The sequence below is a fragment of the Trichosurus vulpecula genome, chromosome 3 (genome assembly GCF_011100635.1).
Source record: "Trichosurus vulpecula isolate mTriVul1 chromosome 3, mTriVul1.pri, whole genome shotgun sequence".
NCBI classification, from domain to species: domain Eukaryota; kingdom Metazoa; phylum Chordata; class Mammalia; order Diprotodontia; family Phalangeridae; genus Trichosurus; species Trichosurus vulpecula.
Window position 1 is genome coordinate 248609223 of NC_050575.1, and position 26622 is coordinate 248635844.

Below are 26622 nucleotides of genomic sequence, written 5' to 3' on the forward strand. Positions count from 1 at the left end.
AAAAGGACAATAATAATTTCAATTAATTAATTATTTTTATCATAGTCCTTTAGGTTGAATCATATAGTGCTGTGGAATTTCAAAATGTAAATACTGACAATCTTCTTCCATTCTAATACATATTACTAACAAATGCTTAGCTAGCAGCTCAAGATTAGTGACCAAATCTTCTTGCTCTTTTATATTTCCTTATATGCTTAGTATAGTCCCCTGTAAGTATTTAACAAACTTTGGTGACTGGTTCTACTGTAAATACAATACATTTTAATATCATTATCTAGAATAATAAATTCCCAGGAATTAGAAAAGACCTAAATGGCCATTTCAAGTTCAAAAACCAATTAGGTAGTCTAGAAGACAAAAGGCAGACCCCCTGAGGCAGTCTAACCTACTTTTGAATAGAGTTCATTGTTAATAGATTTTTCATTACATCAATTCCAAATCTGAATCTTTCTGACTTCCTCCATAGTTCATTCCAAGTTCTTTCTAAGGTCAAATTTAATTCCTCTTTCACATTAGCCTTTCAAATACTTGGGCATAGCTATCATGTCCTCTTCCATGTCCACTTCCTCTAGGTCTTGTGGAGCAGGGACCATGTCATATCTTAAGCTCAGCATTATTAAAGGCGGACATAGCACCCTTTCCCCAAAGTGCTCTTATTCCTCATTATGCTGTTTCTATTATTGGCACCACCACTTTCCCATTTTGCCTGGGCTCAAATGTGAAGTACTATCTTTGTGTTTACTCACATGCACTAAATTTCACAGGCTCTAACTTTACAATATCTTTTAGTTTTATCCCCTCCTATCCATTCCTACTTCTAATTGCCAACACATTAGCACCATCATTATGCCTCACCTGAACAATTATGTGCCACCTGCTCTACCTATTCCCTATAATCTGTCTTATACTGCTGTCAGATTAATATTCCTAAATGCCTTCAATAATTCCCCATCAAATATCAAATTAACATTCACCTTCTTACCCTGACATTCAAGGCCCTCTACAGCTTATATCTAAGCTACTTTTCCAGTCTTAATACAACTCTTCTCTTAACCTTAGACTTCTCATCATTCTTTCCTCTTCTCTTTTTTCATATACTCTTCACCTGATGGAATCTAACCAATCCTTAGAAGTTCACTTCAAATACTACTTCCTCCATGATGTCCTTTCAATATAAAAACTCAATTTTATATATTACTTTAGCAGTCAACAAAGTGCCTTCCTCAAAACAACCCTGTGAGATGGGTAGTGTAGATATTATTATTGCCATTATAACAGGTGAATAATCTGAGGCTCAGAGAAGTAAAGTGATCAAAACTGAAGTAGAGATAATCAGTTAATAAAGAGTTACTAACCATTGACTATGAAAATTATATTATGTGCTTAAGTGCATACAGTGAACCCCGATACTGCAATCCTGACTACTAGATGGTTAATCTAGATGAAAATCAATTCTTTGCCTAGCAAACATTTATGAAGCTTCACCATGTGCCAGGCATGGAAATCAGAAGGACAAAACCGAAATTGTCCCTCCCTTCAAAGAACTTGGATTCTATCACAGAATATAACACGTACATACATAAGTACATAGGAAATATATAAATACAAGTAATTTTTTTAGGGGTAGGGGGATTTGCAAGTGGGAGGATTAAAAAAGGTTTTAGGGAGATAAGAGACACTAGACCTGAGTTTTCAAGGAAATATGAGGATGAAAAAGAACCTAATGAAGCAGGGTAACTAAATAAATGCCACATGTATATTACAAATAATAAACGACATAGAAGTTTAGACATGACTTTTTACTGGATCTAAAAAGATGGCTAGGATTTTGATTAAAATAAATATTTTTATATAATATTTTTCTTTAATGGGATCACATCTGTATTTCGTCTTTATGACTACATTTTTCCACAGCTTGTTTAAGAAAAATTTTTATTTAAGAGATTTTTGTAGCTAGGTTATACATAATTAGTTGTATGTCTATTTAGCTTAAAAACTGAGACAGTGGGCTTTTTAAAAAAAGGTTCATATCAGCATAAAGAAAAATCTATGTAAAAATCTTTGCTATATTTAAAGGGAAAGTGGAGTTTACAGATTTATAACAGATTTTTATATTTGACAATTGTCACAGTTTTGGTTGTAGACATTTTGTTTTTACTGTCTCTAGTTCAATCCAATTGTTTTGGTAATTATAGAATGCATATGTTCATACTCAAACCACAAGTTACATAATAACACTTTAGTTAAAAAGATTTTCTCACAGAAATGCTCAGCTTGCACACATAAAAAGAGAGGCTAGTCAGTACTATTATATGGCAATTCAGTTGTCATTTACAAGTAATACCATTTTTCTTACGGGCTAACAAAGTATATTGTATTTGTTTAAAGACACAGTGATCAAAGCACATGCTTTGCACAAAAAGAGAGCAAGTGAATGATATTGAATGGGATCAAAGAATTTAATCAAATAAGTAAAAGCTACATACAGAATGTCAAATAACAATATTTTAGTAAAATAAAGAATACAACTGGGTTTATCATATTGCTATTTTCAATTCTGATTTGTAAATTGGTAATGAAGTCTCTGCTTAAAAGTGACCTGTCATTCAGACTTCCTATTTATTAAATACTTAACCATCTCAGATGGCAGGAAAAAGGATACAAAGACATAGCTACTTACCAACATCACATTTCCACCCCTATAACAGAGGATTAAAAAGATGGTCTTAGCAGGTTAAAGATCCTCTAAGTGCTAATCTATTTTTTTTTAATTTAACAATCTGTTAGAGTTCTCTGGATATAGAAAAAAAGTAGAAAGATGAGAAAAAGTCCTTGGAAGTAACAACTGAGAAAGATATTATTAAGGGAAGGTGGGAGGCAGTGAAGAGATTTTGTGTATCATGTGCTGTTAAATCACTATGACCCGCTCTCCCCACTATTATTTGCTATAGTTCTGGAAATGCTAGTAATATCAATAAGGTAAAAGAAAGGAATTAAACGAATAAGATAGGCAAGAAGAAGATAAATCTATTCCTGTTTGCAAAAGCCCAGGGAATCAGCAAAGATACTAACTGAGACAATTAACAGCTTCAGCAAAGTTGAAGGCTACAAAATAAATCCTCAAAAATCAACAGCATTTCTTTATAATAATAACAAAACACAAGAAACAATAATAGAAAGGGAAATACTATTCTAAATAACTACAAAATGCATAAAATATCTGAGGATCAACCTAAGCACACAAAAGACTTACACAGATTCAACTTCAAAGTGTTCTTTAAAGAATTAAAGAACAACCTAATTAGCTGGAGGAATATTCAGTACTCATAGAGAGACCCTGACAATATAAAAAGTGACAATACTATCAAAATTAATTTATACTTTTGATGCTATACCAATCAAATTACCAAGAGGATATTTTTACAGAGCTGGATTAAATAATAACAAAATTTATTTGGAAGAACAACAGATCTAGAATTTCAAGAGAAATGACAAAAACAGTAAAGATGAAAAGGGACTTGCACTTCCAGACCTTGGACTATATTATCAAGCAGCAGTGATAAAAAATATCCAGTATCTTGTATTGGTTAAAAAATAGACAGTTTGATAGAACAGACAAGACAAGGGAGTTTCAGAAAGAACAGAACTCAATAGTCCAGTGTTATCCAGTTACCTAGGGTAAAACTTTCTCACTTGGCAGAGTAAAGTGAGCAGAACTTGAACAATTTACACAATGACAACAACATTATTTATACATATAAATGTACATATATGAAAGACTTTAGATTTCTAATCAACACAATGATAAATGAGTCCAAAAGGATGAAAATGAAACATACCACTCACCTGCTGGTGGAGAAAGTATGAACTTAAATTATATTCATTCATATATACATACATACATACATACACACACACACATATATATGTGTATATATATATGTATATGAAATAAAGCTGATGTGGGAATTTGTTTCATCAAACTATGCAGCTACGCAGAGAACTTTATTTTATTTTATTTTTTAATTTGTTCAGGACAGGGAGTAGTGGGATAGATTAATTTAAAAATACTTATTAACTGATAAAATTGAAATAAAAATGATCAAACTTTTAAAAAAGGACTAAGGCAGAACAAGGCAAGGAGAATGAGAAGAACAAGATACATAATTACTTAAATAATGTAAATGAAACCATTATAAACAGTAGAATTGATTAATTATAATTAATTTTGATCCTGTGGAACTCAGGATAAAAACTACTGATAATGACTCTAGGTATATGATAACAGGCTTGTCATTTTGCTCAATACTTTAAGATTGAAGCCTAGGGCTTTAGAGGAACTCTTCCTATTACTCAGAAAATGTTTTTGAGCCCTTCTATTGGCATCACTGCTAGTGACCCCCCCAATTTGGTACTATTCATTGTATGAACCCAGAGATTTATTAAAATGCAACTGGGTTTGTCACTCTTTTAGCCTCCTTGATTAATAATTAGGCATAATTAGAATGAATCTGAATTACCATCTCACTATCAGATGCCAGACTGTCTAATTATAATATTGCAGTAGGTCGCTCCTGAGAATAGATTTTTGATGGAACTAATTAATTTTAAGAACGTTTCACTACCTGAAGCACTTTTAAAAAACATTTGCTCTTTGACTCTCCATCACATTTCTTACTTTTCTTATAGTTCGGCAACTTAAGTTGTTGCTTACTTTAATACACAACAAATTGTTTCAAGAACATTTAACTATGACAGGTTTCTGCCACTCAAACTATCTTTTTACACACATTACATTAGCTAGGTGTTTAGAGACTGTTTCTTTGAAGGAAATTCAAAATTTGTTCTTGCCTGCATAACATTTTGAAGATTTGTAATTTAACTTATATGTACAATTAAAAATGTTTTTGGAAAATGCATAGTAACATAAGCATTATCCAAAGATTTGTCTCTTTTAAAAATGTAAAGTGTTATTAGTCTCCAACAAATAGATAATACTTCATACACATGTTTGTAGATTAAGTTTGAGAGGCTAGAAGCCTCACTGTAATGTATCTACATCCATGGGTTACTGTCAGGCTCCTGGACTTAAGGAGGAGATGTTGATAGGCCAGGATAACACTTGAGTGTAAGAACATCTCCCTGTGAGCCATTTTGACATGGATTTAGACGTCTTGCTCTTCTAATATACTTTGATTTTACTCTCTTAGTTCCCTGAGTCCCATTTTAACTATCTTCCCCACTTCTAGATCATCTTGACATCAGTTTTTGACTCATGTTCTTCAGATATTCCTTTGCTGAACTTAGATCTAGGTTCCCATTCCACCTCCTGCTGTTTCAAGTCAAAAATCCCAAGTATGGTATGGTCCCTAGGAAGACTTGTTCCCCCCCCAAAACCCAATGGAATGTGGATTCAGTAACATTCAAAGCAAATAAGTAAAGCGCATGAACCAAATCTAGAGAAATGGCACATTTGTCCTCTTATTCTCAAATAAAAAAACAAGTATTGGATTGTTCATTTTATGATGCTACGAAATTAGGAGGTTCTACAATTTTATAGGTGGATTTTAAGGCCACTATCAACGTCCCCCAAATCAAAAGACAAAACTCCTTTGCTTTTCACTTTAAATTAAGTATATCTGATCCATTTTATATCTACTGATTATCATCACTGTTTTCTTGATGTCACTGAAAAGATGTTTCTTGGAGGTGGAGGCAAGATGGCAGAGAAAAGGCCCAAATTTCCTATCAAAGAACTTTAAATCAAGCCTCACAAGGCATTCTGAAGTGGCAAAACCACAAGAGGATAGGGTGAAACAATTTTCCAGCCCAAAATAACTTAGTAGTGTAGGAAAGGTTTCTCTCACTTGGGTAAAAAGGGAGCGCAGTCCAGTACAGGCAGTGTCTGGGCAAGCCAATGGGAGGCCCTTACCCTCAGTATAGATCAACAACTGAGGTAGCCTTAGCACAGTGGCATAGTGGGCCAGCTGTTAGGCTTTCAGTCCCCAGTGCAACAAGTGAGCTGCTAGGCCCATAGACCCTAGTGTAGCAATAGTAAGAAGCTTGAGACAGTGCTCCCTGTACCCCAGGAGCAGAGGTCAACTTTACAAGTCACAAAATAGTCTGGAAAATGAGAAAAAAGAAAACAATGCAACAACAACAACAACAAACCCTAATCAGAGAAAGCTACTACAGTGATAGGGAAGAGCAAAACACAAACTTAGTAGAGGACAAAAATGTCAAAATGCCTACATGTGAAGCCTCAAAGAAAAATATAAATTGGTCTCAGGGCCAAAAAGAACTCCTGGAAGAGCTCAAAAAGGATTTTAAAAATCAAATAGGAGATGTAGAAGAAAAACTGGGAAAAGAAATGAGAATTATGCAAGAGGATCATGAAAAAAAGTCAACATCCTGGTAAAGGAAGCACAAAAAAAATGGAAAGAGATGTATAAAAATTCATTAAAGAAAACAACTCTTTAGAAAGTACAATTGGACAAATAGAAAAGGAGGTACAAAAGCTAACTGAAGTAAGTAATTCCTTAAAAACTAGAATTGGACAAGTGGAAGCTAATGACTCCATGAAATATCAAGAATCAATCAAACATAATCCAAAGGGTGAAAAAATAGAAGAAAATGTGAAATGTTTCATTGGAAAAACAACTGACCTGGAAAACAGATCCAAGAGAGATAATGGACTACATGAAAGCCATGATCAGTAAAAGGAGCCTGGATGGTCTCTTTCAAGAAATTAGCATGAAAAACTGCCCTGACATCCTAGAACCAGAGGGTAAAATACTAATTGAAAGAATCCATCAATCACTACCTGAAAGAGATCCCAAAGTGAAAATTCCTAGGACTGGTATAGCCAAATTTCATAACTTTCAAGTCAAGGAGAGAGAGAGAGAGAGACAGAGAGAGAAATATAAATAGGGGGAAAACTGGATGGGGGGAAATACAAAATCGGTAATCATAACTATGAATGTGAATGGGATGAACTTACCCACAAAATGGAAGTGAATAGAAGAGTGAATTAAAAACCTGAATGCTACAATATGTTGTTTACAGGAAACACATTTGAAGCAGTGACACACACAGAGTAAAGGTAAAAGGCCAGAGCAGAATCTATTATGCTTCAGCTGAAGTAAAAAAAGCAGGGATAGTAATCATGATCTCAGACAAAGCAAAAGCAAAAAGAGATCATTAAAAGAGATAAAGAAGGAAACTATATCTTGCTATAAGGTATCATGAACAATGATGTAATATCAATACTAAACATGTATGTACCAAATGGTATAGCATCCAAATTTCTAAAGAAGTTAAATGAGTAACAAGAGGAAATAAACAATAAAACTATACTAGTGGGGTACCTCAACTTTCCCCTCTCAGAACTAGATAAATCTAACTACAAAATAAGTAAGAAAAAAGTTAAGGAGGTAAATAGAATTTTAGAAAAATTAGATATGATAAATCTCTGGAGAAAACTGAATAAGGATAAAAAGCAATGTACCTTTTTTCCAGTGGTACATGGTGCTGATACAAAAAATTGACTATTTATTAGAGTATAAACACCTCACAATTAAATGCATCCTTTTCAAATCATAATGCAATGAAATTACATTTAATAAAGTACCATGGAAAGATAGATTAAAAACTAATTGGAAACTGAGTAATCTAATCCTAAAGAATGAGTGGGTCAAAGAACAAATCATAGAAACTATCAACCATTTAATTAAAGAGAATGACAACAATGAGAAAAAATACCCAAATTTATGGGATGCAGCCAAAGCAGTACTTAGTGGAAAATCTATCTCTCTAAACACTTACATCAATAAAATAGAGAAAGAGATCAATGAATTGGGCATGCAACAAAAAAAAAAATCTAGAAAAAGAACAAATTAAATATCCTCAATTAAACACCAAATTGCAAATTCTGAAAATCATATGAGAGATTAATAAAATTGAAAGAAAAGCATTGAACTAATGAATAAAACTAGGAACGAGTTTTATGAAAAAAATGAATAAGATATATAAACCACTGGTTAGTTTGATCAAAAAAAGAAAGAAGAAAACCAAAACACCAGTATAAAAAATGAAAAGGGAAAATTCAAAACTAATGAAGAGGAAATGAAAGCAATAATTAGGAGCTATTTTGCCCAACTGTATGCCAATAAATCTGACAATCTAAGTGAAATGGATGAATATTTACAAAAATATAAATTGCCCACAATGACAGAAGAGGAAATAGAATACTTAACCCCATTTTTAGGTTAAAAAAAGAAAGAAAATATGTTTCACTGTCAAGGGTCTACTTTTCCTGCTCAGCTTCTCATAAAAATTATAGAACATGTGATATAAGTCTCCTTGGATGTTTAAAAGGAAATCTATTGGGACATCAATGAATTTACTCAAGCTATTCACTCAACAGTTTACATTGTCTACTGGTATATTCAGTCCAATAAAATATACAAAACAATAGTTCTAAGAAACAGTATGAGGAAGATGGTATTCTACAATATAGGGGGAAAGAATGCCCATTAAACTTTGGAGACCTGGGTTTGATACTCAGCTTAGCCACTTACTAGTGCTTTGATCTTGGGCAAGTCACGTTATTCTCAGAAACTTAGTTTACTCATTTGTGAACTGAGATTAGAGTAGATGGTCTCTAAGGTCCTTTCCAGCTTTACCATTCTATGACTGTAGTATTCCTTCTCTGAGATAGATACAGCCAGAATTGCCCTTGATGGAACCAAGCTAGAAGATGAGAGCCCTCTGGTGGAAAAAGCCCAGAAACTCATTCTCTACTACAGGGTAGCCAACTAGTTGGAAGTTGAAGAGATTCTGAACAGTCTCAAATGGTCACTTTTATTAAGGGTTGGTTCACAATGACAGGTTTCAGGAAAATCAAGCTGTCTTTTTATGCTATTGATTATAATTCAGAGCAAGATCTTTGTAAGACCTTTCACATTAGTTACCTGTGTTGTAACTTTTTAGCCATGGCTAGGTAGTGTGGTGGCTAGAGTTCTGCACTAGGAGTTAGAAAGACCTGAGCTTGAATCCTGACTTAGACACATTTGCTGCGTGGTCCTTAATCTTCCTGTGCCTCAGTTTCCTCACCTACAAAATGGGGATAATAATTATACCTACTACACAAAGTTATTGTAAGGATTAAATGAAATGAGATTACATATATAAATTTGTAAATCTTAAAGCACTATATAAATTTTAACTATGCAGAGTAATGGATAAGTTCTATATTCCTGATATTGTACATTCACTCTGTCTTTAAATCCTATTTGAAATTGTGTCTCAAAAACTATGTTCTATGAAATGTTTTAAAGCTATCTCCCATTTGACTTAAATGAATGAAGAAAAATTCCTAAATGAGACTGCACACAGAATTTTGGCAATGTGATAGAAGCCAGAGGACTCCAGACTTGTAACACTCAGTGTTCTCCATCCTGACATTTGCTTAAGGGGGAAAAGTTTTAAGAAATTTAGATGTTATAAGTTTTATGTTACTAAAGTCTGCCACAAAAATATTAATAATTATTAACTTTGTAGGGCTAGCTTGGTTTTTCATTTTTCAAGAGTATCACAAACATAAGACTAAGCATAAAACCTTATAAATGATGTTATATATGCCTCGCCATTACTGATTACAGGCCGATGAAAGCCTGCTAACTCCAGGAATACTCTCAGACTTCATTTTTGTTTTTTTAAATAATTGTAACATATTAATCAAACTGGCTAGGCTGCCAAGCAATGCTTTACAATGGTACTTCAAGCTACCACAAAAAAGACATAGATTAGAAAGGGGAAAAAAAGATGAAAGGTGTCAATATCATTGGAAACTTCTCTGCATACTTATCAGTCAAGATGGACATAGTTCAAGAGCCATATGTTATAATGTAAATTGGATCTAGGCTAATTAAAATATTCAGTTCTTGCCACAAATGTACAAACAATTTAAATTTGTGATTTTTTTAAATTTTAATTTCCACTTTTAAAATGAGTTGATTTTAATATATTTGCAAAATAAATGAATATTAACACTTCCCTAGGTATTGAGAAGCTCCTTTACGAAACTTGAAGTTGAGGAATAAGACTAATGTTTCTCTTATATATACTCTTCTCCAATTGTGATGTATGGTGTTATAAATTGACCTATGGTCATATGTGAATTTGTGAAAATAATGACCTGCTTCAATGGTTCTAACATAAATCATATAGTTAATGGATGTGTTGATAAATTTGAAATTAATAAGGAGCATTTCTAAAACCTCAAAATACAATACAAGAAATTATATAGCATAGTATAGCATAGTATAGCATAGTATAATTACTACAAATCTCAGAGGACCTGAATTATTAAACATCTGTTCAAAGTCAAAAGTCACTCAGATCTCAAATAATCAAACCATTTCCACAATGACAATTATTCACCAATGTTTATTTCAGTATTATCAAGGTCATTTAACATCAATACACAAGGTAAGTGATTTTCAGCACAGATAGCCAGGGACTTTTGGTTTACTTGGTACTATAACTGGAATCTTAAGCAATGTCTTCTATAGTCTTTTTTCACCTTAGTAGAATGTTTTTTTCCTTCTTCTAAATTCTAAAAGTCAGACATTTGTCACCGGATTCCTTCACAGGATTTCAGTTTCTTATAAGCAAAATTTAAAAAGCTGGCCATAGTACAACAAAGTAAACCAATTACAGGGTTTTTAAAAATTCAAGAAGGTAAAAATTTGGTATTTATATAAGCATCTTCAAAAAAGAAAGCTATTCATGGAAACACATGAATATTTGACATGGCAATATGAAGTTTTCTTTAAGATAGTTTGATCTCCAAGGTGATGCTTAGTATTTTTCAAAGACTGACAAATACGCAAAACATATCATATATTAAAAGGTTTTTAACTTTTCAAATTTCATATTTGTTCTCATTTTTAGCTTTTAACTTCCCTGTGGGTGACTAAGGCAGATATTAATATATTCATTTTACAGAGGAGGCAAGTAAGATTCAGATAAGTTGAGTGACTTATCCAAAACAAAAACAAAAAAAAAGGGGTAGATGAGATGGTCAAATGCCTGGGGGAGCATCATGTAGTTGGGAGTGGAGAATGAGGGATACTTTTGTAAGTGCATATATTTTGCATAATGCCAGAAAATTATCTTCTCAATAGAATGTATTTATATTATGATATTAACAAGAATGAGTAATAGTGGAAACTTTGAGTCTCTTGTGGAAAGGTGAAAAAATTTCAAACACAAAGTACAGTAATGTTCAGATCTTGCTCAAGCCATATATTCTGTCTTGGTCCTGCTTGAAGCCACATGGTTGGTTAATAGTACTGCCAGCACTAAAAGTCACATTCTTTTTTCATTAGATCACACCATTTTATTATCAGTAAAAGAAATAAATATCCAAGAGAAACTAGACTTCAACTAATTTCAGATAAGTTGTGGAACCGGATCTGGGGAAGGGGGAGAGACCGATGATACAGGAAGCCACTGAAGTGTTGTTTCAAAAACAAAGAAATCCAGAGGTAACATTCTTCTAAAATCATGGGTGATTCTTTTTGACCTTTCTATAAACAGCAAGGTATGGTAGAAACAACATTGAACTTGGGAGTCAAATGACCTAGGTTTGATTCTAAGCTCTATCACTGACTTACCATGTAACAAAAACAATTTATTTCACCTCCCTGAGCCTCAGTTCCCTCATATGCAAAAGAAGGATAATACTACTCTCCATTGTTTTCCTGGAAGTTTTTAAAAGCATTTCACAAGGTACTATATAAATGAATGCTATTTTTACATTTTATGAATGCTAGGAGTTGTTTCATAATCCAGTTTGTCTATCACATCTGGCTCCATGGAGCCAGCTTGATTACCGGCTTTGTTCTGAGTGGAATGGAGAGCCATGGTTACCAGTCTATTCACACTTATACCACTTTTAACCTGGTTCCAAGGGCAGCTAAGTTTTGATTTGTAGAGGAAGTTAACACATGAATGGGATTTGAGAGTACTTTGAAGGGGAGAAGAGAAGGGAACAAATATTTATTAACTACCTACTATGCATCAGACATTGTGCTAAACACTACAAATAACTCATGTGATCCTCACGTTAACCTTGAGTTGCTACTCTTATTTCCATTTTGCATTTGAGGAAACAGAGGCAGAGACTGAATGACTTGCTCAGGGTCACACAGCTAGCAGGTATGAGAAACCAAATTTGAACTCAGGTTTTCTTGTGTTTAGGCCCAAGTGCTCTATGCTCTGTGCCACATAACTGCTGCCTTTGATTTGGCATTTAAATCAGTCTGTCATTCACAACAAGCAGCTCTTAAGCCCCTACTATGAACCAGGAACTACGGTAGGTGCTGGGAATACAAAGAAAAAAAAATAGTCCCTATTCTCAAAAAGCATACATTCTATTGGAAAGAGACAATATACATACACAATATACACAAAATGAATACAAAGTGGTTTTGGGAGAATAATCAGTAAACATCTATTAAGTACCTACCATATTCCAGGCATTGCTAAGCACTGGAAATACAGAAAGAGGCAAAAAAGTCCCTCCCTTCAAGGAGCTTAGACAATCTTAACGGGGGAGATAGGATAAATAGGAAGTAATTAACAAAAAGAAGGCATTAAGAGGGTTTGGGTAAGATTTCTAGGAGAAGGGATTTTAGTTGGGATTTAAAGGAAGCTATTGAGGTCAGTAAGTGAAGCAAAGGATGGAGAGTATTCCAGGCATGGAGGACAGCCAGAGGAAATGGCTAGAGCCAAGAGATACAGTGTCTTGTTAGTGGAATGGCCAGGAGATCAGAAGAGAAAAGAACAGGAACAAGCATTTATTAAGTATCTATGTGCCAGGCACCATGCTAAATGCTTTACAAATATTATCTCATTTAATTCTCATCACAACCCTGTGAGGAAGGTGCCATTATCAGCTGTATTTTACAGTTGAGGAAACTGAGGAAGATAGAGATTTGAGATTAAGTGACTTTCCCAAGGTCACACAGCTAGCAAGTACCTGATGACAAATTTGAACTCAGGCCTTCCTGCTCAAGAAGCTTTAGTGACTTCCTATTGCATTTAGGATAAAATATAAACTCCTCTGGAACTTAAAGCCCCCCACATTCTGGTTCCAATTTTCTTTCATTAATTTTAAATAATACCCTCCACCCAATCCCTACATTCCATGTTCCAGTCAAACTGGCCTATGTGCTGTTCTCTCTACATGACATTTCAGCTCCTACTACTCTACCTTTGTACAGGCTGTCCCCTATGCCTGGAATGCCTTTCCTCCTCACCCACCTGTTGAAATCTCTGGTTCCTTTTAAGGCAAAACTTAGGTAACAATTTCTACATGAGACCTTTTCTGATTCCTTCATTTCTGGTCCTCCTTTGTATTAACTAATTTGTATAATATGTGGTTTCCCCTGGGAAGATGTAAGTTCTTGAGGGAAGGGAATGTTTCTTATGTGCAAATAATTGACTGACTAGAAATCTAATGTTAGATAAGGGCCAATCCACAGCATCCAATACCATCCAAACAATTCTTCCACTGCATACTGATGAAGGAGACTACTCTTGGTTCTAAAGACCTGTTTAATGTGAAATTAATAATGGCTGAGGTGGTCCTTCCTGACATTTTTGCACTGGATCACTGAATTTGATAATTGTGTCACTGACAGGCAGGTACTTAGCCTCATAAAAAACAGCAAAACTGCTTTCCATGCAGCTGAGGTTACTGCCATGAGTGGGTGGGATGAAAAAGGTCATTTTCCTAAATGAGTAAGCTTACCATGGACTGAAATTGAGCTAAGCCTTCAATCTGGAGCTGATAGATCTGATTCAGTTCACTTCTTCTCAAATGACTGGTGAACAAAAAATAAAAGGCAAGGAGGAACATGAAGAAAATAGGTTGAGTAGCACAGGCAAGAACATACATTTTAAGAAAGGCTGGAAGGATGAAATCACAAAGAAGGAAATTGAAGTTGAGTTAGAGAAAATTACTTATGTAAAAATCTACTTAAAATTACTAGAAAAATAAGAAAGGTGAATAACATATATGCAATCCCAGCAGCTGCGTGGGATAATGCAAGGAGCTAACTGGAAGTCTGGTACTGAGGGCATGCACAAGGAGCTCTGCCAACACAGGGGGCTTGGTAATCCTGCTTTCCAAAGTGCCTGTAATGGAGGGAAATTCTGCCCCTGATTCAAAGCAGGTAGGTGATGTTTCCTGTCCCCTCAGTGCATGGTGAAGAAAAGCCATGGCTCTTGATTGGCCACTGAGCTTGAATGCAAGAGTGCACATTAAGGCTCCAAAAGAGAAACTCCATCTCTGTCTCCCTAGCACCTAAGGAATGAAAGTGAAGAAATGCAGAAATGCCTTTGGGTGATACAGCTCCTCCCCAACCTGGTTGCCCTGTGGCTTAAAATACATGGTGTCTTTGGTTTTCCTGTCTCCATTTTGTTTTTTCCTGATTACAGCTGAATAAGCATCAGAGAAAGAATGACCCTGTAAGCTCTGAAAGGTCAGAAGAACCACCAGAAGTTCAGTGAGAAGAGTCTACAGCAGGGTATGCTGTAGCAGTAGCAAACCTATAGTGAGGCAACATAGTCCTGAGGAGTAAGCTGACGGATGAGAAATCAAGTCCTTTAAGCGAAAGGGAATGACATGTTCCTCAGTTATATCTCACTCGGTAGTGTGCTGCTCTGGAATTTAAAAGCTTTTGCATGACCAAATTGAAGGTACTAACTATACAAAATAGGTATCAGAAATTGGGAAAATACTTATTTCCTCTTCCACAACGGAAGTTCTTAAGACACTAAAGACTTACAAGCATACATTAACAAAGACTTAAAACATCCCCATTATATTTTCTCCAAAAGGTAAAGGCACTTTGCAGGACTGTTGAACAGATATTTCATCTTTCACTTCAGATGTGCTATTTGAACAACACAAACTTTAGTCAGATCTTCTGGTTAACCAAGCTTGGGTCTTTAGACCTTATAGGTTCAGAATGAGACTATGTGTAGTCCATTTCTTTCTTGAAGAAGCGGTGTAGTTGCAGGAAGCACCTCCCTATTGGCTTGATGGCATTGACTCACAAGCCCAGAATTCTCAAACTTATGAAATAGGTGTTAAGTCCATAACAGGTAGGTGGAAATGTTCATTTTTCAAGATTGCTGGTTGCTGCTCACAAATGTGTACTCAGGAAGAAACACAAAGGCTGGGGGGAAGGGGAAAGGAGAGAGGGGAGAAAAATCCTTTCCATATTCCTTACTAGAAGTCCAAGGGAGAATTTGATAATTCCAAATAGATGTGCTCAAAACATCAGTGGAGCCTCATTTAGAGCTATTCCTATAACCTACTGAGATGGGATATTCCTCCTGATTCTGAGGTCCATCACCTCATCTTTGGACTCCAGTCATTGGAACCACGGACCCAATTAGAAGTTGCTAAGTTACATATGCCTTTTCGCAAGGTGTTAGAGGGTATATTTACCTCCACAAGAAGGACGCCAGTCCACCTTGCTACATGTGATTCAGACTTGCCTTACATGTTGGATGATTCAACACCTCTCCTGTAAAATTCCTTGAAGGTCATCATGTGTATAAGGAATTTTCCTTCTCAAATCTATAGCATTAGAGTAAACTGTCTTTCTTGGTCCTCAGTTCTTCTTATTTTGGCTTTTATTCTGCTTTCTTATCTATAGGCTGTCCGACTTTTTATCTGCTTGCTCTCATTCCTAGAGACTGCTTGTCACAGGCAAAAGAAGGACCATTTCACCACTCAATTCTGCAGCTTAAGGCAAAACTAGGTAGATAGACAGATACACAGACAGATAGACTGATAGATAGATAGAAATCTTATGGAAGTCCTATATCTTTTATAATTGCAAATATATAACATTGTAATACTAATACTTGCTTTAATACCTATACTAAATATCCCTTGAAGGGGTACCAAATGAAAAGATAATTACAGATAACTATAGAGGCAGTATGGCTGAGCAAAACAACTATTTTGGGAATATCCTCCATTCTCCAAAAGTTTCTGATATTTCCCTAGAAAAATGACACTTTCCCATCAGAATTATATTTTTAGAAGAGAATCTTACCTATAAAAAACTGCTAATTTTGTGTATAGATTAAATATATACTTTTTAAAATGTTAGTTCCAATCTTAACTACATCCTCAAACCACACTTTAATCCCAAAGTTATGTTTGTAAAATAAATTTTCATGATATGATTTGGAAGAAGACTCCATAATACCCAGAGTGCATTGAAATTCATGCTAGTTTCTGTCCTACTTAAAATCCAGAGAATAACTACTATAGGGGAGCAAACTTCACAATGTGTGAGAAAAACACCTTTAATCAAAAAGCTTTTTGAAGTTTTTGATGTATCAAGCGATTTAATGATCAATCTCAATTTTAATACATCCTAGACTAGTTACATAAGAAATCTTCAATTTTAATTAATTGTATGTGGTTATTTAAATTTTGAGATGGAAAATTTTGGTAAAGAATGATTCATCTTAAGTTCCTTGCTTTACCTTGGGTTTTACATGAAACACTGAAACTTTATTATTTTAATTCTGAACCAAAACAGCTAGTTGTTGAAGATTTCTCCCAAACACAAATAATACAACTTATACTTTTGGGCACTTTTCTTCTCTTTTCTTGTTGCCCTATTTCCCTATCCAAGAAGCCCTGGGGTTCATGGATTTATAACTGAACTCATGTCAAGTTATAAAATGCAGAATAAAATATGTACACAAATATGCCTTGGAAAAGTAAAAATTATATGTGATACAAGAGATATATGGATGAGGGGGGAAATAGAAACAACAGAATAGGTCTCTAAATCTCAGTCTATAATCTTCATTTATAAACCTGATGTTAAATGGACTTATGTTCATTTTTTTTTTAAAAAGGAACCAAATGACTCTACCTCTGATTTTTGTTGTGTGACCCTGAGCAAGTCACTTGACCATACTAGGCTTCAATTCCCTTATCTGTAGACTGAGGAGACTGACCTAGAATTAGAATGCTTGTCCCTTCAATTTTAGATCCACTACATTAGTGCACTACTACATGAATGATACAGTTCAGTACAAGAACAAAACCTTCAAAATGTAAATCAGTTAAGAATTGTTCTAATCCCAGCCTCTCACCAGTCATGAAACCCCCAAACACTTAGACAAAGTGTAAATAGTGATTCCTTCATAGCCATTCATTCAATTAGTATTTATTACATTCCTACCATGTGGAACACTCTGATAGGGAATGGAAAAAAATACAATAATATTTAAGGAACGGAACTGAACAAAATACACTTTGGCAATAATTTTTAATCGACATTTAGCATGTCAAAAGCTTTTCTCCCAGTAAGTCCTCTCTGATCTAGTCCCCCAAAAATTTCAGGGTAAGAGAATATAACATATTATTCCAACTATAAACTTCTAATAAAACCAAGGAAAGATGGAATCTCAAGCCCAAAACAAAATACATTAATGTTTTTATCCCACTTACTAATTTCCTTTAAATTCTTGTTTGTTTTCTTTAGGTCTCTGGCATGATTTCTAAAATATGATCAGTCCCTAGGGCAACCTCCTTAATTCCTCCTCATAGATATTTATCCAGATCATGTTTTCTAATTCTAGGTGTCCCACAGACTTCCATCCTGGGCCCTCTTTTGTGCCTCTTATTTCTGTACTTGGTGATTTCATCAGATCCCATATATTTAATTGCCACCGCTATAATAAATATCTAAAATCTATCTATCCTGCCCTAACCTCTCTATTGATCTCCAACATCACATTTAAAACTGCCTTTTAGACATCTTGAGCTGGATATCCAGTGGACAAATGAAACTCAACATGCCCAAAATGAAACTCATTATATTTTCCCCAAAATCTTTCTTATGACTTTCCTCCTTTCTTCCCTACTCCTGTAGAGGGCATCATCATCCCAATCGGTCAGGCTTGAAACCTAGGAGACATCCTTGACTTCTCTCTATCTTTCAACTCCTTGTCCAATCTGTTGCAAAGGCCTATCAATTTCACCTTTGCAACATCTTTTAACAGGGCCTCTTCTCTCCTCTGACACCATCTCCACTCTAGTGCAGTTCCTCATAATCTCACACCTGGACTACTGCAATAGTCTGCTGGCAGGTCTGTTTGCCTCAACTCTCTCCACTAAAATCCATCCTCCATATAGCCACTAAACTGATTTTCTTAAAGCACACGTCCAACCATATCACTCCCCTACTCAATAAACTCCAGTGGCTCCATATCACCTCTAGGATCAAATCAAAATGCCTTGGTGGGCATTCAAAGACCTTCATAACCTAGCCCCCCTCCTACCTTTCCAGTGCTCTTAAATCTTACTCTTTACCATGTACTCTTTGATCCAATGCCACTAACCTCCTTACTGTTTCATGGATAAGACATTCTATCTCTTGGCTCCAGGCATCTTCTCTGCTGTCCTCCACTCCTGGAATTCCTTCCCTCCTTAACTCTACCTGCTGGCTTCCCTGGCTTCCTTTAGTCTCAACTAACATTGCATCTTCTGAAACCTTTCCCAAACACTCCTAATTCTAATGTCTTCCCTCTGTTAATTATTTCCCATTTTTCTGTATATACTTTGTTTGTACACATTTGTTTGTGGTCTCTTCCATTAGATTGTGAACTCCTTGAGGGCAGGTGCTATCTTTTGCCTCTTTACGCATCCTCAGCTTTTAGTACAGTTCCAGGCACACAGTAGGTGCTTAATAAATATTATAAATAAATAATTTTTTATATAAACATCCTATCCTGTCTTTTATATCTTGAATTATCACTTGTCCACTATAAATGCAAATGGATCTTGTTAAGATCTGTCAAATACTGTCATATGCTCACTTCACAACTTAAGCTGATGCCCAAGGGAAGAGACAATCAAAAGATGAAAATATTACCATCTATAATTTTTTTTTACTTCTTTCCCTTGAAAATATTTGGGGAAGATACATACACACAAAGGAACTATATTTAACAAAATGTTAGCTCTGGCTTGAATAATTAGTAACTCATTAAATCATAAGCCTATTGCAAATCTTTTCCATGGAACTTGCGTACAGTGTTTCAACGTCATCAAACTCAATGGGAAAAAAGTTGTTTGTTGGATTGAACTTCTTGCACTATTCAATTGGTTATATTAGTATTATGTAAATTGAATTAGTCTCACCTTTTTAGGAAACAGAAAGACCTGAGAATACTCTACAATCAATGAATTGAGTATGTAGCAAAAAACCTAGAAAAGCAACAAATCACAAAAACGAAACATGAAAATAAAAATCTTGAAAATGAATGACAAGATTAACAAAACTGAAAGCAAAAATCCATTGAATTCACTAAAAAATACAATAACCTAATGGCTTATCTAATTTTTTTTATTTTTTTTTAAAATTTATTTAACATATTTAGTTTTCAGCATTGATTTTCACAAGAGTTTGGATTACAAATTTTCTCCCCATTTCTATGCTTAGGCTTATCTAATTTTTAAAAAAGAAGAAAAACCAAATTGCTCATATCAAAAATGAAAAAGGTGAATTTACAACAAATTAAGATAAAGTAAAGGAATTATTAGAAATTATTTTGTCTGCTAATATGCTGACAAAGCCAGTAACTAAATGAGATGCAAAAAAGTAAGATTAAGAGAATAAGAAATAGACAATTCAAATGACCCAATCTATAAAAGGAAATTGAAGAAATCATATGTGAGCTTTTGAAAGGTGAGGGAATGAAGCACCAGACAAATTCACAAGTGAATTCTACCAAATTTTCAAAGAACAATTAATCTAATATTACATAAGCTGTTTCCAAAAATAAGTAAAGGTACTCTTCCAAATTATTTCCATGATATTAATATGATTTTGATGTCTAAACAGGGAGACATAAAATGAAGAAAGACAACAGAAAACCAAATACTAAGAAGCTATAGCAACATACTAAAAAGATGATAAATATGACCAGGCTGGATTTTATACCAGGAATGCAGAATTGGCTCAAAATGAGGGAAACTATAAATAGCATAAATTATACCAAAACCAGAAACAATAAAAATCATACATTCATATCAATAATGCTGAAAAGTTTTTAAAAACAAAATTGAAGAGCTATATTTTAAAAATTAAAAAGCATAGGAATAAATAGATCTTTTCTTAATATAGTATATGCTAGCTCTTTGAAAACAAGGGCCACTATCATACGCAACGGAGAAATACAAGAAGGCCTTTCCAGAAGGATCAGGAATAAAGAAAGGATTTCCATTATCACCACTATTACGTGAGGTAGTTTTAGAAACACTAATTATAGTAATAAGATCAGAAAAAAATGGAAGGAATAAGCATAAGCTAAGAGTAAACAAAATTATCACTTTTTTGGAAAGGACATGATGCTCCACTTAGAGAACCGCAGAGACACGACTAAAACATTTATAACTTCCCCAAAGTAGTAAGGAGCTGCTAGAGCTAACAGAGCCAAAAATCAAAATAAAAGTTCTAAGTCAGAAGTCAAAGTGTCAAATGCTAACAGAAGTGGTAGCAAGACAAGCCTAACATCCAGGCTTCCTTATGCTTTAATAATCTAGTCACAATTTTTTTTTCCTCTCCAGAGACTAGCTTGGCTCTTTCCTTCCAAATGCCACCCTGTATTTCTTTTAAACAGAGTTTCTCTCCATTCTGACCCACTGAAGAAAAGAAATAGTTTTATAAATTCTTTCTTACTGTCCTATTCCTGAAACAAGCATAGGATCCTGTTACAGCTTTTAGTGTTTTTACTGCGAGGAACTACAGATAAACTGATTGGAGTAAAAATAACCTAGCATAGAGAAAGCTATGAAGCCATAAAAACTCTTAAGAAAAAGTCCCACAATAAGTTATCTTCAGTATTCAAAGGAATAAAAATGAAGTAAGTCTGTTCTGTTTGAGAACCCTTTCAGTCTTCCATTAATTCACCTTTTTTAGATACCATAAAACAGTATATAAATATAAGTTATTCTTATTAATGAAAATGGGGAGAGGGAAGAAAAATGGAGAGGTAAAAAAAAAGAATGAATATCCAAGAACACTGCCACTATCATGATCAGGGCTAATCAATCTGTACTCTCAACCCCACTAGACCATTTTATTTATGTGACTAGTGTATGGGTTCCCTCGCCTCTTTTGCACAGAAATTCTTTAGTGTAAGGAGCTGATTAACAGAAAGTAATGAGTTAACAGGAGAAAATGACTCTCCACTGATCAGCTCCCAGCATCAGAACCCAGTCTAACATGCACCCAGCATTGGGGTGGGGGGGGGAGAAAAAAGGGGGTAGTCTATGAATTATATATCATGGGTACTTGTCTATGATGTATGGGGTTAACTGCCAATCAACATTAAATTTTTGATCCCTTTTGTGGAATCCATATATTTTTGGAAACTTGACCAGGTTTCATTTCATTTTATTTTTTTTTTGGAACATCTGGATCAAATAACCTATCTTGGCATGTGTTTTGACAGTTTGTCTAGGTTCCTTATGGACTTCAATTCCATTGTGTGGGGCTTGTCTTAAGACCTGGCAATTCAGGGTACTTTCTCTCTTTTCAGAGAGGAAGCTATATTGGTTGATTTTCACCTGGGGGTGAGAGATTGATTTCTCATAGAATTCAAATTCTTGTTGGGACAGCCTCAGAAGTTTTGGGAGTTCATCTGGAACTAGATTTCTTCTCTGAGGAGGGGAATTTTTTTTTCTTTTTCTTTTATCTAATTCTGTTATTATTCATTGCTCATTTGACTTTTATTAATTTTTCCCTTTCCTAAATGTTTTTGGGGTGCGAAAAGGCCAGTGTAGGTATAAGAATACAGAAACTTTGTTACAAAAGTTTCAGGCTGAGCTAACAGATCAGCTCAAGTTCTTTTATAGTTTTTCTTTGCCTTTTCCACTGAGTCTTTCTTTCAAAAAAAAAAAAAAAACAAACCTGCAAGGGTTAGTGGAGAGAGGAAGATTTTTTATCATTTCCCATTCCTCCAGTGGTTGTCTTGGGCAAAGAACATGGGAGTTGCATGCAGATTTGCTAAGCCTGAGAGATGAGATCCTGATGATAGCGGGTTTTCCCAGATCAAGAGATGGTGCAGCCAGCCAGAGTATTGGGGCACATCGGCAGAAGCACATAGTAGAAACAGACATATGTATGCCAACTTGGCCTGAGATGGGAGTCCCAGACCTTATGGTCTGTCCTAGGGATAACTCCAAGCAAAAGAATTCCCAATTTTTTTTTTTTTTTTGCTTTTTGGCAGGGCAATTGGGGCTAAGTGACTTGCCCAAGGTCACACAGCTAGTACTTGTGTCAAGTGTCTGAGGCCGGAATTGAACTCAGGTCCTCCTGACTCCAGGGCCGGTGCTCTACTGACTGCGCCACCTAGCTGCCCCCAGAATTCCCAATTTTTAAAGTACTGGCAACCAGCCTTCTAGAAGGAGATTTTCTCAACACTATGCTTCCTGAGAAAGGAAGAGGACTGCAAACAAAGTTCCTGTAGCTGAATAGCTAAAAGCACATCTTGGGGATGGGGGTGCTCCAGTGCCTAGCATATTGTCTGGCATACATATGGCCCTTAATAAACACTTATTGAATAATTGACAGACAGCGGCAAGAGAGCTGGACCATGGCACACTGCCTCCCCAACACATCATCTCATGGCTAATGTCTCAGGCAAGATTTGAACTCAGATCTTCCTAACTCCAGTTCCAGAGCTCTATTCATTGAGGCACTTAGCTGAGAATGGTGCAAATGGCGAGTCTCTGATTATATTGTGGCCTCAAGTAAGATTCATTTATTAGCTCAAAGGAAAATTCAAACTGTCTCATCTCAAATACCTTTCCATTTTATATAGGAAGAATATTCTAAATAATTCCCTGACACAATCATATTAGTACAATCTAGACAGCTGTTGTTGAAATGACATTTTTTTCCCCTTCAATTCAACAAGTATTGAAGTATTAAGGGGCTGACCAACTGCCTGGAACATAGGCAAAACTAGCCTGGAAGATGGGTGTAGATCAGGCTAGAATTTTTCAAGTAATATCAAGGGCCAGGAACAAGGGTAAGAGACCAGAGGAAACCCTGACATTTAAATATATGTGCTGCAGTAAGAGGAAGAACAAATCCATACTTTTACAGTTTCTTTTTATTAAGTATCCTTTAAAAATAAAAGACAAGGCAATAAATCTAATAAAATTTATTATGAAAGGGAATATTAAACTGATTTAATTTTAGAATATCGCCTTTCACATATAACTAATATTCACAAATATATGTAAATAAAACCATTACTAGACTGCTCAAAGAAACATATATTCTTACTGACATGAGATAAATTATAATGTATTTTTCATGAATTAGGAAAAATAAGTAAAACTATATATATTTATATACATACTTTGAAATATTATAGTCAGATGCTGAAATTATAAGGCTATTTCTTTGTAATTTTCACAGTCAGTATTATCCTCATAAAGATAATGGTACTGTACTGACATTAATAAGGTATTAATTAATTAATCATTTTTCTCTTCCAAATAGGCTAGATTCATCTATTCCAAACACATTCTCTTGAAAACTGGCCAATAGTTATAGCTGTGTTACAAAGGAGGGATTAACTTTTAATATTTTATAAAACAAAAATAATTAATCTTTAAAAATGCATATGTTCTCAATGACCAATTGTTAAAACTCTTTACCTTCTGTGTCATCAGTGCTATCAGAGTTTTCTGATTTTCTGCTATCAGTGAATTCTGGAGAACATGGAACATATCCTTCAGGAGGTGGGCTTACTGTGTACATTTTTTTTCTGGGTTGGATCTTATTTTCATCATCTATAAGAGAGAAAGATAATTATCTTCATTTTGTATTATAAATTTAATTGGTTGCTTATTTCATCTGACAGTTATAACAGGGTAAAGTATATTATGTTAGCACTAGGGTTATTTTTATAATTAAACTCACTGAAGGCACTGATTTAACAATTAACAAGTATTATAATTAAGGAATTTCATGATCCAAACATTTTGCTATAAGATCAAGTTACCTATTTATATATCCAGAAAAGCAAATTGATCAATAACTATCTAAATATGCATCTTGCCTAGGATAAAAAGAAAATTATAACAATATATGACATTCTCATATGCAATTCAACATGAATGAATTCCAGTGCATACTCACTTCAATATTTTAGAAAATCAATGGCATAGAAATACATATACATCATATATGTATATTTGTACATATATATCTTTGTCAAGTGCCTTCAATGAGGAAGAACATGGCATCAAACTAGGCTACTGCACTGACAGCAAATTCTTCAACTTGAAAAGGCTACAAGCCAAGATCAAAGTGGTGGGTGTGTTGGTACATGATTTCTTCTGTTTGCAGATGATTGTGCACTCACTACAGCCTCTGAAGCTGAGATGCACCAAAATATGGATCCACTTTCTGCTGCTTGTGCTAATTTTGGCCTAACAATTAACATCAAGAAAACACAGGTGCTCTATCATCCACCACCACACCATTCACACATGACAATGGAGAAGTTTTGAATACTGTGGATAAGTTCACTTACCTTGGCAGTATACTTTCTAGGGGTATATACATTGATAATCAAGTTGACACATGCATTGCCAGAGCATGCTTGGTGTTCGGGAAGCTCAGAAGGAAAGTGGAGAGGTAGTGGACTGACTACTAAACTCAAGGTCTACGGAGCCATTGTGCTGCCTTCCTTGTTGAATGCTTGTGAAACCTGGACAGTATACCATTGCTATGCCAGGAAACTGAATCACTTCCATTTGAATTGTCTTAAGAAGATTCAGAAGACCACTTGGCAGGATATGATACCAGACACTGAGGTCTCTTCTCAAACTAAACTGCCAAGCATTCAAACTCTACTGCAGAGAGCACAATTCCAATGGGCGGGCCATGTTGTTTGAATGCCAAACATATGCTTGCCAAAAAAGACTATTTTACGGAGAACTCATACAGGGCAAGTACTCACATAGTGGTCAGAAAAAGCAACATAAGGATATTCTCGAGGTCTCTCTTAAGAACTTGGGAACTAATTGTGTGACATGAGAGACATTGGCACAGGGCCACCCAGCATGGCGCACGCTCATCAGAGAAGGTGCTGTGCTTTGTGAGCAAAGCAGAATTGAAGTAGCTCAAAAGAAATGCAAGTACAAATTTAGAGAATCCACCTCAAATGTTCCCATAGACTATTTGTGCCTGACCTGTGGTAGAGCATTCTGAGCTCATATTGGTCAAATCAGTCACAGTCAGACACACTGTAACCTGACTCCTAACATAGTGATATCATTTTGGTCCTCTTCAAGAATGAAGGACAACAACCACTGTCATACTTCATGCATAAGCATCATGAAAAGAGTATATATTTAGTATGTATATCTCACTGGTGGCTCCAGAAGCAGCAGCCACAGCTGGGCACAACTGTCTCAGCAGATGGGCTAAACTAGGTTGAAGGTAACTGATGAGCCTTAAACTCTTTAATGAGTTAGAGGGATGTCTACTCCCAGGACGTGAAGACTTTCCCAGTTGGAATGGGTGGATGGGAACAATTTGTTTCAGTGACCATGAAGGTGGCTGCAGCAGATGCTATGAAGCACTTAGAGTTTGGTCAGACATCAAAGACATCAAGGTAATCTGCTGCATCCCAGGCCATCACCATTCATTTTGACTCTTATCTTGCCACTGGACTTCGATGACTCTGGAGGAGAAAGTGAGGCTGACAACTCTTTGCTACTCTGTCTCACTTAAATCCAATTCATGCACAAGTCAAGACATCATCCATACTCCCACATCATGATGTCATTGGTCCTCTTCAAAATCAAAGGATGAATAACAATGTATTTAGAACATAAGCTCTGACAAATTCAATTAAGCTGGGAAGTTTCTAGGTAAGGGCATGGTGATGAAATGCATGTCCCCAGAAGCTCTGCTGGTTTTGACTCCAGAGAATATCATCTCCCTTCCAGAATAAACTGATCACCTGAAATCTCATGCTGAGTGACTCAGTTTTTGATATTCAATATTCTCAAATTATGAGTGACAGTTTTAGATTAAATATATTTCTGTGTTCTAATTTTTTATGAAATGGTAAAGTATGTATGACATATATGACAATTAACTATTCTGGTTATCAAATGTTGTCACATATGTCTAAGAAATGATCCTTCAGTTTGGGTTTATTTGGTGTTTTTATATTCCTTAGAAATGGACTTAAAAAGATTAGTTAGCATTGCTTCACATAATAATTTTAAAAAAAATTTACTTTAATAACCACAAATAAACATAAAAATTACTTTATGCAATGACTTTTAAGTACTACTCAGTTCTGAGGAGTGGAACTTTTCCTATATTGCAAGAAAAATCTGCTTCCATGAAACCAACAAAACACTCAGCCATATCTGATACTGCTTTTTAGAAGGGAAAACCAAAACAGAATCAAAACATTTTTATAGGTACTTACATGCATGTGAGTGCATGCATGCATACACAC

General features: G+C 35.1%; 1 protein-coding gene across 1 annotated transcript in view; it reads right to left on the reverse strand.

Annotated features, from left to right (window-relative positions):
- ERICH1 (glutamate rich 1) overlaps positions 1 to 26622 on the reverse strand; it is a 98062-nt gene that overhangs the window by 23528 nt on the left and 47912 nt on the right. The window contains exon 3 of the mRNA XM_036751058.1: positions 23795 to 23929. Within this exon, the coding sequence (XP_036606953.1) occupies positions 23795 to 23929 (135 nt within the window). The remainder of the gene's footprint in view (positions 1 to 23794; positions 23930 to 26622) is intronic.